We start from the raw sequence: 17,307 nt of genomic DNA on the forward strand, positions 1-17,307 counted from the left end.
TTCACACACACACACACACACACACGTGAGAGACCCATAAAGGGTGCCTCGTGTGTCAGCCATGTGCATTAAATCTTGTGCTTTATGTTGGCAGTCTACATTGTTTCATTGGATTCTCACAGATGAGTTGAGAATAAGTACAGGAAGACACAATAAATCAGCAAGTTTTACCAGGATGTATTTCTTGCGCTGTTTCATGAAACAGGTGCTCTGGCCAAGATGAAGACAAGGGAATAACCACAATGTTGCTGTGTCTTACATTTGTCCTGTGGTATAAATTGCTATAAGAGTTAAAACATCATGACGAGATGCTAAGCACGTTTCACTGTGGGCACATACTTATGTGAATGTTTTAAATACACACGTAATTCTGTTTTATGTTAAGGTGGAAAGAAAATCTGAAGTGGGAGTGGCAATAAAGTCCTTGCAGCAAGCGTTAGGCTTTTCAAAAGCTCAATGTCGTAGGTCAAATTTGGAAAGCAGCGTTGTCCTGTTGTTAATGTGCAATTTAAGGATCTACAACCTTTTTTTGTATGTGCATAGACAAACGCGATTTCTTCTGCTGTATTTGGGGTTTGTAAAAATACACAATCGTCAAAATATAATCGCAAAAAAAACATGAATATATATATTTTTTTAAGACAGTGATACCTCGGCTTACGAACGCTTTAGCTCACGAACTTTTCACCTTATAAACATTAAATTAGAGAATATAATCTTGGCATACAAACTAGTTTTCGGGAAAGACACGGAGCGCCACAATGGGTGGCGGATTCGTTTTCGGCAGAAGAACAACAAACCGCACGGTCGAACACTGTGGCCACACCCACTTTCTTTCAGTGCACTCTGTGCAGACGTCGAGTGGATACTTTTGCTTTTTTGGGACTGAAAAAGACCCCACCACGGGCACGAAGAGGCCACAAAAGAAAATGACGGTCGAGCAGAAGAAGGAGATCATTGAAAAACACGAACAAGGTGTGCGTTTGTGTGACTTAGACATAGAAGAGGTTGAAAAACTTCTGTTGATTTGGATTCATGAAAAGCAGCTAGCAGGGGACAGTCCTTATGACTCTCCTTCCAAGCAGTCCTTCCGTCCCTCCCTCCTCCTCCCACTCCATTCCATCAAGCCATCAACGACCATCACAAAGGTCAATAAAACGACTTTATTAGACAGTACAGTCTATGACTTTAATTACAATCCAATAGCACATTTATTATCCATAAAATAAGGTATATTTTGTGTAGTTTTAAGGCCTATTTAGTAGAAAATTAGGTTTTATGGGGACCTGGAAACGTATTCTTCTCATTTTTAATGGTTTCTTATGGGAAATAAATGTTTGGCAGAAGAACTTTTCGCCTTACACACACTTTCTGGGAACCAATTAATTTCGTAAACTGAGGTATCGCTGTATTCTAAAATCCAGGAAGTTTTAACTCTAGGTTTATTTTTGTGCTTCAAAGGAGTCAACAGAAACGCAAAGTAGTCCCCCAGAGTTCTGCAGAGAAGATGTGTTGATTCTGCAGAGAGCAAATCTCGATTTCGCCTTTGATTGATTGTCATTGATTGATTGCCTTTGATTGAAATTGATTTAATTTATTTCCTCATGAAGTAAGAATTCTTATTCGAAATTGTCTGCAAAACCAAAACACTGTCATAAAACAATCAATATCAGTCCTTTCTTTTCTCGAATAATAGGTTTTATTTTCATGACTTCTAAAGGACAAAACATTTCACCAAATTATGGTTTTGAAGCAGAACGTGATATTCAAACAAATATTTAGAATATGAATATGGCCCCTTGACCTGGAAATTGTTAACATGCCGCATACACTATTACACATGAAATTGAACTGCACAGTTCATTTATTACACGGCACAATGACGTGACATCATCTCTGATGGACGTCTTAATGAAATAAAAAGAAGGATAAGTGCTCTGTCAGTTCACCTTGATGTTACCATTTCCCCCATCGCCCTTCTGTCACGTTGTGTGCACGTGCCACATCACCACCATGTTCAGCTACCAGTAGAGGATGCATTAGTTTTTGCATTTAAAGAGTGAATTTGACCCCAACAATATCCAGGTACGTGGGTAGGTGGGCGGGTTTGGATGGATGGAGGGATGGATGGATGGATGGATGGATGGATGGATGGATGGATGGATGGATGGATGGATGGATGGATGGATGGATGGATGGATGGATGGATGGATGGATGGATGATAGATTTTTTTTTTTGTTATCACACCCTGTAGTGTGGGATCCACCTTGTCTGTCCTTGACATTCCGGGTTGGTAATGATATCTAAATGTAATATTTTGCATCACACCCTTATTTAGACAGCTCTTCTGAAGAGAACCTTAACATTTTGGCCAAATGTTCTGATGAAAGCACTTCCCTTTTTAGACTGTGTGTAACCTTCACAGATTTGCAATCAAGGCTTTCAAAGAGAAAAAATAAATGAGGGACAACACATTCAATACAGACTCCTTTAAGAACACCAGTCACGTTCAATTGCATTCATTTCTTTGTCATGCAAATTAAGCATCTGCAGAATTCACATCGCTTCTATGAGTATCCATTTTTGAAGATTAGATATTTTGGATGGATTTTATGTTCGAAATTGTACTGGATTGCACCACAATGGCCAGTTGAACGTGATACAATGCAGGCAAGTGAGTCAAAAAGGCTGCCTCACGACAAACATCCATTTTCTGCACACCTTCTTCTCACTTGGAGACATGGTAAACCCTCACGTTAAATATTAAGGCATATACAAACAAACGTACACACTTACAAGTTAGAGTTAAGATATCTGGCAAAATCAAACGTGCTATAAAGACGAACACAGCGAATTAGACAGCTAGCTTTTTCTCCCATAGTAAGAGCACCTGGGGCAAACCTCTCATTAAAGTCGAGTCATTGTCAACATCAGTGACCCTGGGACATATTTTGTATTGTTACAAAACCACCTATTTTCAATAATTTTCTGAGCATGTCTGCCTCAAAGTGCTGAGGTGCAGGGTTCAATATCGGCTGTGGAATCCCCATCCGCTCCACCGCCACAGCTACAGCCCCACCCGTGAGTACCATATTTTCCAGTGTATAAGGCGCACCTTAAAGCCTTCATTTTCATCAAAATATGACCCTGCCCCTTATACGCAGGTGCACCTCATATGTGAAGTAATATGGAGCCACAACAGGTCTTGAAATTACTATCAGCAGCCACGACTCCATTTTACCCCATAGAGGCAGTCGTGCGTAACTCCAGCCTCTACTGTCGTACCTTATAATGTGGCATGCCTTGTATTTGGAAAATGTTTGTATATTTATACAGTGAGACCTCAGCTTACGAACACCTTACCTTACGAACTTTTCGGGTTACAAACATCAAATTTATGAAAATTAAACCTTGGAATACGCACTACGTTTCGCGATACACACCCACCACGGCTGGCGGAGTGATCTTTGGATCTGGCGGAGTGATCCCGAAGATCTTCGGCGGAAGCACACGACCGAACAGCGCTCCAGCCGGCGCACCTTTCAACACCCCCTCTCTCTGAATTCACACGTCAATCGCCTCCGAGGAGCTTTTTGCAGATAATTTTACTCTTAGGAAATGAATGCAAGATGATCCCCTAATAATCACCGTCGAGGAGAAGAAGATCATTGAGAAATACGAACGAGGTGTGCGTTTGTAGCGTCACATGTGCACACCGCGGCTGTCATGTGAATCTCAGCCTGACACATCTCTCACGCTGTGTGTCACTTCCCTGAGAGTAACTTTCTACGACCATTCTACAAATAAAGAGCCAGACAGAGTGTGTAAGGCGAAAAGTGTGTATCTCAAAAAAAAATTCCCATAGGAAACCATTAAAATGAGAATAATCTGTTCCCAGGTCTCCATAAAATATAATTTTCAACTACTTAAAACTACACACAACAACTCCAGTGCGCCTTATACTCCAGAAAATATGGTACTCGGAAAATATGCTACTCCCTTGCATATTCCCAAAAGCACTTCAAATTGTCCTTAGGTGTAATTGCAAGTCTGTGCGTGCCCTGCGGATGGCGGGCAAACAGTTCAGGATGTCAGCATCTCAAAAGTAATTCTATTCCAGTTTCTGTTGCCCTCCATTAAACAGACATAATGTTTCATGTTTGGTGAAGATAAAGGCATTTCGAAACAACTTTGGAAACCAACGATTGAACAAGCAACGGAAACAGTGGGAAAAAGGTTGGTGACTTTAGCATCAGTGCCTCATGGGTGATGTTGCTTAATTGTTGTTTTGCAGTTTTGGTTTTTAATCACAAAAAAACTTCCACATAAAAAACAATATTTGGTTATTCACAAATAACAGGAGGAAATAGTTTTGTAATGCACTTTAATGAAAAATCACATTTTAACAGATAATTCAATAGGATAATCAATTCTACAAATATTCGAGTGAGAGCCCTCATTTTCAACCTCAATGACACTGACACTGATCGAAAATCAACCTAGCTGACCTCTGGTGACTGAATCGTTCCACCATCAATGATGTCATTGAGTCAAATGAAGGCATTGTTTTAATTCTGAATAATCATGTACTATAACACTGCTTATGCTCTAATGTTCTTGTAGTGATTTTCACCTAAAGAAAAATCTAATTAGAAATTGTTGGTGTCTGAAAACTAACGAGACAGAGTGTGCCTGTACATCAGCTAGACAAAGGCACACACTTTGGCGCAGACTGGCACTCGTCTTTGCCTGTCTCGCGCCTTCTCGGCAGCAACACAATGCAGTCCAATTTGAGTGTCACATGGGCTCGGAGACAGACAAGGCGGCATTATCCAAAACTGGCTTCCGATCAGGGTCTATATGTGTCTGAGTGGAAGAACAGTGCTGTTGAGTGCTGTGTTCCAATGCGTCGGAGCGGGTTCAGGTGAAGGTCGACAAGCCCTTTCGAATCTCTCTTGCTGTCTCAAGAGGTGAGAAGCTGCTAATTGGGTGTAAAAGGGTGAACACGCACGCAGACTGTACGTATCACAAATAAGAATGAAAAACAGACATTGGGTGAGGCTTTTTCACAATGAGCCATGTGACGCATACATCCAGACGACTGGACGGAGCACACAATTGGATTATGGATGAAAAGGTTTCTTCGTGTGGCCACTTTTCACCAAAAATATCAGAATATATTATTTAAAATAACTTTGTGCTAGTACTCACCGTTAACATGAATGGTTTTCCGTTCCTCGTGATTGGTAAAAATCCAGGCAAACGATCAGAATGAAATTCAACTTGCCGGTCCGTAGGCGAAGTTACTGCTAGCTCGCCTGCACACGGCTCATAAGCATCCACACTTGCTATCTACAATATACTTCTCGCAGTATGAAACTGTATCAGACTGTTTCATCGATGGTATTGTTTCCTTGCAAATTAGAATCAGAACATTTTCTCTCCTCAAAGGCGAACGCTCCAGTTCATTCCGGCTGAAGTGCACTCATTGGGCTCATTTAAAGGGGTGTTTACCTGTTTCAACATGACGGCCAGTGGCATCCAATCAAAATGGCGCTTTCGGCCAACTGCAGCCCCAACAGAAAATGAACGGCGAAAAAAAAAAAACGAGAATATGTATTTAGTTTTATCGGCGAGCCATATGCAATCATCAAAAGAGCCATATATGGTTCCCGACCCCTGACATATATATATAGGGCCAGAGCTACCAGAAAATTTTAGTTAGCTGACAAAGCCTCTTGGATGGACAAGATGGCGCCGCGAATGGCAGCCTCGGTCACGCGCTCCCTAGTATTGTTCCTAGTTCTGTCATTTTCATTTGTTTTTTGCGACCCTACGCGACTTAGTTACACAAGGGAAGAGTCGCTGAGCATATTTTCACCGACACAGCAAAATCCACAAGGTTTTTCGGGGTTGCTCACGAGCGGCGTAGCAGCTCTGTACGGAGCTTAGAGACGCCGACGTAGGAGGGGGAAGCGAGCCGGCGTGCTCGTCAACTATGGCAGCGTGGATTTCGAACCCATCCATTCTCCCATCGATCCACCTCGCTAATCTACGCTCACTACCAAACAAGATGGACGAACTTCTCACAAAAACCAATAAAATGTTTGCACGTTCTGCTGTGCTCTGCTTCACTGAGACCTGGCTCAGTGACCGCCACCCGGATTTCGCGCTACACCTACCCGGCTTCCGTCTCCTTCGGGCCGACCGTGACACGGAGCAATCGGGGAAATCCAAAGGTGGTGGAATATGCTTCTACATCAACGAAGAATGGTGCACCGGTGTCACGATGCTCGACGCACACTGCTGTCACGGTTTGCAAGGTGGTGATGGCGGGTGCGGATCCCAAAAAGCAGGCAGGAGGGAGCAGGAGGTTGTTTGACAAATTGTATTAAAGTAAAGGTCAGCGGGAACAAAATGTAAAACATCAAAATGATCTGAACAGAAAAAAGTATCAAAAGAAAACCAAGTGTAAAAGTCCGCCAAGGTTAAACAAACACATGCACAGCATACAATGCATGCATTTGCAGACAAAGCATGCAAAAAACAATGAACCGACACCGGATGGTCGTGCCGGGAGTCCTTTTAAGTGTCACTGATTAAAACGACCAGCACCTGTGAGGTTGCAGGCAGGTCTGACGTCGCTACCCGTTGGTCGCGAATCCGAACGTGGCAGTCCGCCACTGTTCGGGACGACCAGCACCTGTACAGGTGCAGGCGGGGCCGACAGCGCCACCCGTTGGTCGCCAACCAGATCATGACAACTGCAGCCCTGGCTTGGAATTGCTGTCTCTCAACTGCAAGCCATTCTCCTCACCACGTGAGTTCGCCTCCTTTATTCTCGTCACTGCGTACATTGCGCCACAAGCTAATGCTAACGCGTGTATACAAACGCCAGTGGACCATGTAAACAAACTCAAATTAAAATATCCAGTCACCCATGATCATTTTGGGCGATTTTAATCAAACACGTCTAAACCGTGAACTCCCCAAATATAATATAATTGACTGTTTCACCAGAGAAGAAAGCATTCTCGATCATTGTTACACAGCACTCAAAGGGGCATACCGATCTGTGGCAAATGCAGCATTGGGTCTTTCTGACCACTATTTAATTCACTTAATTCCCACATACAGACAGAAACTCAAATGTGTAAAACCGGTAGTCAAGACTGTTAAAACATGGACAGATGAAGCAAAGTTATCGCTACAAGAATGCTTAGACTGCACTGATTGAGCGTCTTTGAAACTTTAAAGCGGGCACATTGGATGAATACACAGACACTGTAACATCATACATCAGTTTCTGTGAGGACATGTGTGTACCAACAAAAGTCCTTCCGCTCATTCAACAACAAGCCATGGTTCACTCCCAAACTCAGGCAGTTTAGGAAAGAGAAAGAGTCCGCATTTAAAAGCGGCGATCGAGCAGTTTACAAACTCGCCCGAAACAGACTGACGAAGGAAATTAACATCGCAAAGAAACGTTATGCGGAGAGGCTTAACAAACAGTTCTCCGCTAACGACTCTGCATCGGTGTGGAATGGCCTGAAAGCAATAACAAATTATCGTTTACCTTCCCCCCAAGCAGTGTACAACAATGGTATGGCTGATGAGCTAAATAAATTATTTTGCCGATTTGAAAAGGACGCCCCCATTTCCCTCGTATGCCCATGTCAGAGATATGACAGACAGACACCGTGGACAGAGACTCAGAACCAGAAAGATTGTCCCCACTGCCGGCAGGAGACGCAGTCATCAGATGACATACGTCTGAATTGTGCGCCCCTCTGCCAAGCTATTTATTGAGAGTATATGCAAATTACAGTGATATATTAGTAAAACACAGTTTTCTTGATTATAATGCCACGCCTCTGGGCGTTCTGAGCACCAACAGCTGCAAGCAGTAAAACATAAGACAATTTAATTGGTTGTCTTTTCCAAGAACTGATAAGTTTGTAATCTGGCGCTTGTGCAGGATGTTTAAGCCGTAAATAACTTTGGTGGAAAAGGAGTATCTCAAGCCCTAAATTCTGTGCAAGGCCGGACCTTCTAGAATCTAGATGGAGACGACAGTTCACCTTGCCGTGTCTGTTTCATTCAGATTTACTGTGGCCATCTGCACTTTGACTGTAGGCCCATTGTTTAGTTGGTCAGCAAAGCACGGCACTTTTAAACATGATAAATTATTGTTCTCCATCAGCCCACCACCATCCTTAGCTTCCTGACAGGACGGACACAACAGGTCAGACTGGGAAAAAATCATCCTCGACACAAACTACGAGCACTGGAGCCCCGCAGGGATGCGTCCTCTCTCCATTGCTCTTCTCTCTCTACACGAACGACTGCACCTCAACGCACCCAGCTGTCAAATTCATAAAGTTCGCAGACGACACCACGGTCATCGGTCTCATCAAAGACGGCGACGAGTCTGCGTACCGACAACAAGTGGAGCAGCTGGAGCTCCGGTGCAGCCGTCACAACCTGGAGCTGAACACGCTCAAGACAGTTGAGATGATGGTGGACTTCAGGAAACATCCATCACCACAGCTACCCCTCACACTATCCAACTGCCTGGTGTCAACCGTTGAGACCTTCAAGTTCCTGGGAATCACAGTCTCCCAGGACATGAAGTGGGAGGTCAACACCAACTCTATCCTGAAAAAGGCCCAACAGAGAATGTACAGTGAGACCTTGGTTTACGAACTTAATTGCTTCCCTGACAGAGTGTGTAAGGCGAAAAGTGTGTATCCCAAAAAATGTTTCCCATAGGAAACCATTAAAATGAGAATAATCCGGTCCCAGGTTTCCATAAAATATAATTTTCAACTAAATAAGCCTTAAAACTACACACAATATACCGTTTTCTATGCATAATAAATGTGCTATTGTATTGTAATGAAAGAAACACTGCACTGCAACTGAGGCATCATTCATGATGTTGATGATTCTCATCGCCTTTTCTGGATGGAACTGTTCAATAAAAGCCTGCACATCAACTCCTGGATGGCTTCCTTCTGCTTGTCCTCGTGAAGGCAAATCAAATCCTCTGTGTTGATGACCTCATTCTGGTCGGCAACAAGCTCCTCGATGTCACCTGCATCCACTTCGAGTCCCGTACGGGGCGCGGAAAATCCTACTGGACCCTGCGCACCCTGCCCACCACCTTTTCCAGCTACTCCCCTCAGGCAGGCGCTACCGATCCACGCGCACCAAATCCAGCAGACATTTAAACAGCTTCTTCCCACGTCGCAATTATAACATTATAACCCAAATGGAACTGTATAGTGCCTCTCTGCAATTTTTTGATGATGATACTAGTGCAGCGTGTTCGACCGGGAACAAATTCCTTGTGTGTTCTACACACTTGGCAATAAAGATTCTGATTCTGATAAGAAGCGAAACGTCCGACACCTTCAAAGAAGTACAGATGACGGCTGAAAAAAACCTTTTCATCGATGGACCACTCCTGTATGACTGAGAGCTTACACAGACAAATTGGATCATGAATGAACACTTTTGACTTTCTAACTTGACCACATAATGATATTTTCGGCACATTCTTTAACTGTAAGCTATCTTCGCACTAGCTTCATAACATGTAAACTAACTGAATCAACCAAAGCAACCAATTTGAAGTTCCCTCTTCAAACGCTTCAGATGTATCACTGCTCAACGGAAGCAGGGGATGCTGTATCGTAGTTTTGCAACACAGTGATCAAACTTTATTTGCTAATGAGGTGATGTCTCATGATATTTGCCGACTCGTGTCTCATCCTGCTTGACGTGCTCTGGAATCTTCAACACGCTAAAGGGCACCAAAATGCAGATGCCCAACATCGTAGTACAGCAAATAACTTTCGTTTTTGGGCGTAACTAGTCTATTTCTGACCAAATTAAAATGATTGACATCATGACCCTCAATGAGATTGCCTCAATAGCACCATTTTTGTCAGCCCGCAAGCACCTTTTCAAAATGAGTGAAACAGGCTCATAAATGCCCGGCCTCCGAATTCCCGGGAGACACAGGAATGGGTCCATGGCCCATTTCTGTTGTTTCCTCAAATATCAATGCTAATTTCCACCCAGAGGAGAGGGTTGCAACAGATGCCTTAATCACATCATCCTGTTCAAGCGCACCTTTTTGAAATAGCTCTTTAGTTAATTAGCCCAACATAAGTGGCGAGATAAATGAGTCCGCATAATTGAACTGCCATGCAATGAAGGGAAGCGTCAACTTGTTTTCTTGCAGCATTGAAATTGGCAGCAGTTCCATTCTGACCAGTTTACTGTATATTAGCCTTCATTTTCAGGGTCGGTGTGATCAAATATAAGAGTGTTAAATGAATTGAGAATTTAGTCCGAAATATGGCACAGTGAACAATTCATTTTCAGCCGTTTAGTGAACACACGTGCAAAGGGGAGCCGCAATAAGCAGCTGAAAGCCAAAACCAATGCTCAGACATGCTCATGCAAAGTAACTTGCACTCCAGCGACTGATGTCATTCGCAAGTCCGTACCCCTTAAACTTACAGTTGTAGCTTTTGTCTCGTCCAAACGCGCAATAATTTTCCATTAATAAAATCTTTGTTTCCAATCTGCTTCATTGTGTTGGATTGTGTTCGATTTTAGATTAGGGGTCAGAGAAATTGATTCACCACGCAATGAAAAAAGTTTAAAAAAGCTTTTTAAGTTATACTTGTGAGTCAAGGCATAATTGTAGTGCCAAATATTTGAACTGAAACTATGAAAGGTGACATTTTCCGTTTGCTTGTAATTTTTGTCAACTTAAAAATGAGAAGGACTTCAAATATTTTTTCACCCACTGAATATTTTCATTGAAATGTAATGTGTGATTATTGTTAAGGTCCTCCTCCAATGCATTTCTTGAAACTAAACCTAAAAAGAAAATGTGTGTTCAATAAACGAAAGGATTTCTACAAACATATTTTGGTCTGACAGCAGACATGTTCAAAGTCCGGCCAGGGGTCAATTTTCATCCGGCGCGCAGCAGCCATCCGAAATTCAATAACATCTGGCCAGCATGTAGAATTAATACATTGGGCAGTACATAGTGCTGTTATTTGTGTGTGCTCAGTGTTGCCATCTAGAGGCTCGATGAGAAACAGCAAATTAGTATATGAGTAAATGACTGAATGAGCCTCCAATTTTTCTTAAATGGGGATTTTCTACTTTTTTTCTAAAATGGCCACAATCAACAAAAGAACAATTACAGCGATACCTCAGCTCACAAACTTAATTGGTTCCCAGAAAGTATGTGTAAGGTGAAAAGTACGTCTGCCGAACATTTATCTCCCATAAGAAACCATTAAAAATGAGAATCATCCATTCCCAGGTCCCCATCAAACATAATTTTCTACTAAATAAGCCTTAAAACTACACAAATAGACCTTATTTTATGTATAACAAATGTGCTATTGTATTGGAAATAAAGAAATAAACTGTATAGTATAATAAAGTGGTTTTATTGACCTTTGTGATGATCGTTGATGTAGTTGCCTCTTGATGATATCCGAGTGAAGTTGCAGTGCTTTCTCAGCGATGATACCCTCACTCACACCTTGCCCTGCTAGCTGCTTTTCATGAATCCAAATCAACAGAAGTTTTTCAACCTCTTCTATGGCCTGAGACCGTTGCTTTGACGAAACAGAAACACCCTTAGCCACACGTAGCAATGGTCAACTTAGCGTACTTAGCTGGTACTAGGACGCTAAGTCATATAAACGCACAGCTCATTCATGTTTTTCGATGATCTTCTGCTCGACCGTAATTTTGTTTTGTGTCCTCTTCGGTTTAACACTAGCCTGCGGTGGAGTCTTTTTCGGTCCCATAATCGCAAAAGTACTCCACTCGATAGCGAACCACGTCCGCACTCAAATGGGGTGTGGAAAACTAGTCGCCGGGCCACTGCGACGCTCTTCGACCGTGTGGTTTGGTTCGTCCGCCGAAAACTAGTTTGTCAGCCAAGACTATATGCTCGCGAATTTAATGTTGGTGAGGTGAAAAGTTCGTGAGCCAAAGCGTTCGTAAGCTGAGGTATCACTGTACTTCTGTTCAACTCTTACAAAAAAAGTTAGTGTTCAAAAAAAATGAAGATAAGTGAATATTGAAATTTATGTTTCAATGCTAATTCAATGTTGATATGCATGGTTCAAATGAACCAAAACACATGCTAATGATAGCAAAAAAAATGAAAATAAAACAAGCAGACGTAAAACAGTGCGGCTTGCTGAAATGTTTTCTCAAATATTTGCTCCTATATGTGACAAATGTCCACCAGGGTTGCCCCCTTTGGGCTGCACATCATTTACAAATGCAACCGCAACTGAGATTTGTGATCGAAAAGGAGGATCGGTTGTCATCAACAGCCAATGTCATTTTACATTCCGCAATCCCAGGCTCGTTCACATAACATCAGATATAATGACATGAAATGGGCTACATTTGTGACAATTCCAAATGTTTTATACTTGCTTTTATTATGAATGTGTGTGTTAGATTGGTATTTGGTGTGTAATGTATTAAATGAAACCATGAGGGTCGATAAACAATGACTTTTTTACATGCTGTTTGCATCATGTGGCTTGAAATGAAATACGTTGTACATTCACAGTAGAATTTAAAATGCTCTCAAAAGAGCAAATTCTTTTAGAATTTGCATTCAGATGAACAATATCAACCGCCTATTTCAGGAATAAATACACACATGATTTACGTATTAGCATACCGCATCCATGTGAAAATGGCAGCAAAATCTGCCACAAGGTGTGCGGCGTGAGAGTGACAGTGGCCTTGGCCAGCAGATCCATTTTGATTCAAATGAAATGGATGAGTTCACATCAAGGACGGCCCGGTTCGCCACATTTGCATCCTCCCCGTCCTCCACTTTTCTCCCACGTTTTCTAAACTTGCACGGCAGGCTGATTGATTAACGGTGCGAGTGTGAGCGCGAATTGTCGTTAGTTTCTGCGGTGCCTTGCGAGTGACTGGCAACCAATTCAGGGTGTCCCTCGCCGACTGCTGGCAGACAGCTGGCATGGGCTCCGGCGTCCCTCCTCCCCTCCCCTCCTTCCCAGTAAGGAATAAGCGCCTCGGAAGAAGAATTAATTGGAATTTAAGAACACTAATATTTACATCTTATGATGGAACGCGATAAAGCTCTGCGAGATGATCAATCCAAATGTTGTTGCCGAAGCGATGACAGCTGTTTGCGACCCGCACGTCACCGCGTAGCACTGCATCGCGCGTGCATTAAACAAAGTTAGTCGGGGCACGGCCTGGAATCGATGTTTCAAAGCAAGACGCGAGATCGAGCTTTGCGGGTAGCAGGGCGGTGAATGCGCGTTACCCACGTCCAGCTCCCCCCCGCCGTCCCATCGCGGAGGTCACCAACAGTCGCCATCCTCGGGGACACCGGGAGGACGAGCACGCCGATGCGATGCAAGAAATCTACGTAGCACGCTTGCAGCTAATGTAGCCCCGCTAAGCTCTTCCCTGACGTCTGGCGGTACTCGCTTGGTAAAACTCCGCACGGCAACTTCCGCCGACTCGATACCAAGCAGATGTCGAGCAATGAGCCACGTCAGTTCGCGGCGGAACGATAGCACAGCTGACATTTTACCGAGTTCAAAGGAATCGCAGCGGAAAGTTTCCTTACCTGGAATTAAGGTGGTGAAGGTTTGGGGTGACCCTCTTTGCGTCAAGTTCAGGGCCACGACAGCAAAAGAGTGCTCCGGCCGCCTCGCTGTACGTCGCACGCCGCTGGCAGTCATTGTCCAGTTGACATCGAACGACACCTGCAGAGAGTTTAGGGGCTTGCGCGTTGTGAGGGCCTGAATAGTGATGGACTGTATGTATACAGCACCGCCCCGTACCCATTATTTTATATGACAATCAAAACTGACCACGGTAGCCTTTGTTCGCGCATCAATTCTGACAGCCCAGAATAATCTCTTTAGGTGGTGCGAGTATACCTAATTGGTTGTTCACTGGCTCCTTTTTTTGTTTTAAAAGAGCTAGCCTAGCGTTGGCCTACGAATGTAGGGAAAACACCACACATCGTTTATATTCCAATTATGAAAACATTCTGTGTGACTGCAATTACAACGTGAAAAAGCAGTATATTGTGCCTATCTGATGATCTGTACAAATTTGAAGGTGTCGGACGTTTCGCTTCTTATCCAAGATGCTTCTCCAGCTAACTAAACATTGCAGGAGTTTCTGAGAAACTACAGAGTCCTTTGGCAACACAAAATTCCTACTTATTTCAAACCGATAAACACAAAAATTAGGACATCCAAAGGATAGGCTGCCAAAGGAAAAACAAAGTCATGTAGTTTATTCAATAACTTGTAAGAATGAAAATTGTAAAGAGCAATACATTGGGGAGACTCAACAAATTCTCAAAAAAAAAGGATTTATCAATGCAACGTTGCATTGTGCACCGTGACGACAAACGACACTGGAGCAAAATCTTCAGCAAGGGACATTTACCATCAATTAAGCAAGGGAGCATTTGTGGTAGGTACTTTCTTAATTAAAAAAAAAATCCTTTCTACTTTGCAACAATGTTTTTTTTTAATTTGCCTTCAAGAGGACAAGCAGAAGCAAGCCATTCAGGAGTTGGCATCTGAAGGCGAGGACGAGGAGATGGCTGCAGCATCAAGGCAATGTTGGCTAAGTGGAATGATGTGTAGGCTTTTATTGAATAGTTCCATCCAGAAAAGACTGTGGCTATAAGAATCATCAACATGATGAACGATAATGCGATGTCTCAGTTTCGTAAGACCTTACAAGTCAGAAAGCAACAGCTGTCAATTAAGAGCCATCAACGACCATCACAAATGTAAATAAAGTGACTTTATTATCCAGTGTAGTGTATTTCTTTCATTACAATACAATAGCACATTTATTATACATAGAATAAGGTATGTTGTGTGCAGTTTTAAGGCTTATTTAGTTGAAAATTATAGTTTATGGAGACCTGGGAACGGATTATTCTCATTTTAATGACTTCCTATGGGAAATTAATTTTTGGGATACACACTTTTCCCCTTACACACTCTGTCTGGGAACCAATTAAGTTAGTAGGCCAAGGCCTCTCTGCAGATTTTATTCATGAGCATCTTTCAAAACTCTCAAGGACACTACAGGAGAAGTTTTCCTGCGGGTGAGCAGCATATGAAAGAACTGCGAAGGATAAACGGTTAACTTGACCAACATGATACCTGGCGGCACGGTGGACGACTAGTTAGCACGTCCGCCTGACAGTGAAGATGCAAGGTACGATTGCGGTTCTGTCCCTCCCGTGCCTTTCTCCGGGTTGCCTCCCACATTCCAAAATAATGGAGGACAGTTCGCCTATGCGTGCACTGCGATTGACTGGCAAGCAAAAACAACTTTCCAAAGACAGCTAATAATGCGCTCCGACACGCCTCGCGACCTTTGTGAGGATAAGGGGATCCGAAAACGGCTGGGTTGACTATGAAAGACCATAGTTGATATTCATAACACTGATAAGTTACATTTAATGTAAAGACAAAAAGTTTATTAAAAAAACAGTGTATTTAAATATGTCACGACACAGCGTTACACATTGCTTTCAAAGATTGTGCAAAGTCAATATACAAATCATTCTCAGAAAATGTTGGTAACACAAACCTCAACTTAAAATTCAGCATACAACAACCTCCAGTCAAAGGAGTTTACCGGAACATTCCGGTGTTGACAAAAAAAGCACTTGTGCGATTTCACCTACAAAGCCCAATGAACGTGTCTAGTTACTTAGAGTGGAGTGCAGATTGTTTGTGAGTGGAACAGTCGTGAACACCACTTTGCCATGGTAACCACACTAAGCGGGCCAAAAAAGCTGCTGCGTCAAAGCCCAACAGGAAAAAAAAAACCCTTTAGTAGTTAATCATTACTCAAACTCATGTCACGGTGAGCTGACCTTCAACCGCCATTATGGATGAATTAAATACACGTGGACCTTTTGAAATAGCCTGGTGAATATTTCTTTGCAAACAACATTGTGTATCAAAGGCCACGTGCGCAGGGGATTTTGGAAGCTTGGCATCATGTGACCCCCTTTAATTTGCATAGAAAGTAAAGAAGCAGAAAACTCTCAACGTTTACAGACCAACTGTTGAAATGTCGCCGCAGGAATGCCCGAAAAAATGTCTTCAACGTGCCGTTTCCTTAAGAATTGACCGGTTTACAGCGATTAATGTCTGCGGGCTTTTCCAAAAATAAACATCCCTGCTGGCGTATTGGGAACAATGGCAGTCCTGTGAGACCATCTCCACGTGAGACATATCATCAACTACTTCTGCCTCTGTGGCAACAAAAATGGACCTAGTGACGCGACAGTTCTGGCATATCAGATGAAAGTCAACTAACACTTCATTTATTTTGACTGAGAACAACCAATAAGCCGAAACAACGACCAATAAGCATCTGGGCACAGTTTGAGAGACAGGTTTTCTCAGCTAGGCGGACGGCACCAGATAGAGGTCAGACTCCATTCTCATCTTCTCTTTGCCTCTAATCTTCGCATAGTTTGTGCAAATATAGTCACGGCCAGGCTGCGTACCTTAAATGGCCCAAGGCGGTCTTCACATTTGCTTTTGGGAGGATGCTGACTGACAGACGTCCCAAGAAAATCCATTAGACAGTCCCTTGGAAAGATGTGGCCAAGGAGGGGGTAGCTGGCAAGTTCAAGGCAGTGCTTCACCAGTCAGCCGGACTTGCAGACTTGCGCTTGTTTCTGAATGGATGAGCAGCACGCCGGCGTGTCTGCCCGCGGTGCTCGGCTTGAACTGGACAGGCAGTTTCAGATAGTGCTGCGATCTATTGGGTGAAAAATCAAGAGGAAGCAACATTAACTCCAGGTTGAAATAAAGAACCAACCAAACCGCCTTCTTTCTCCATACATGTACATGAGGTCAAAAAACAATGACACGCTTACTGTGCTTTTATCCTTCATTCAGCTAGGACACCTTATACGTGATAAGGAGAACATCATATGAAAACATCACTTTGCTGAGTAACAAATTAACTTTGACAGTAACTAAGTTATTGACAAAGTCATTTTTAACTATAACAAGCATGTTTTCCGGTGTATGGGCTGCACCCCTAATGAGTAGAATATTTTCCATATACAAGGCGTAGCCGACAATAAAATGAATAAAAAAAGTTTTCCCAAATAGAGGCTATGGTTACGCACTACAAGGGAAAATGGAGTCCGTGGCAGCTCACAGTAGTAGTAGAAACCAGACACCAGAAAA

The 17,307-nt window shown here is 42.9% G+C and overlaps 1 protein-coding gene and 1 long non-coding RNA gene across 6 annotated transcripts in view; both read right to left on the reverse strand.

Annotated features, from left to right (window-relative positions):
- The window catches only part of LOC148896128 (uncharacterized), a 70,668-nt gene extending 56,911 nt beyond the window's left edge, over positions 1–13,757 (reverse strand). Inside the window, exon 1 of the long non-coding RNA XR_016115233.1 lies at positions 13,680–13,757. This is a non-coding gene — a long non-coding RNA (uncharacterized LOC148896128). The remainder of the gene's footprint in view (positions 1–13,679) is intronic.
- A 1,788-nt stretch (positions 13,758–15,545) lies between these two features.
- cep192 (centrosomal protein 192) overlaps positions 15,546–17,307 on the reverse strand; it is a 40,229-nt gene continuing 38,467 nt past the window's right edge. For 2 of the 5 annotated variants that reach the window (XM_088998156.1, XM_088998157.1), the window contains exon 52: positions 15,548–16,870. In XM_088998156.1, coding sequence (XP_088854282.1) covers positions 16,738–16,870 — 133 coding nt within the window. In that variant the 3' untranslated portion in view covers positions 15,548–16,737. Of the gene's footprint in view, positions 16,871–17,307 lie in introns of all 5 variants that reach the window. The other 3 variants (XM_088998161.1, XM_088998159.1, XM_088998158.1) reach the window with 2 other exon arrangements.

This window comes from Hippocampus bargibanti, linkage group LG06 (assembly GCF_051943395.1).
Source record: "Hippocampus bargibanti isolate YZ-2025 linkage group LG06, ASM5194339v1, whole genome shotgun sequence".
Classification (NCBI taxonomy): domain Eukaryota; kingdom Metazoa; phylum Chordata; class Actinopteri; order Syngnathiformes; family Syngnathidae; genus Hippocampus; species Hippocampus bargibanti.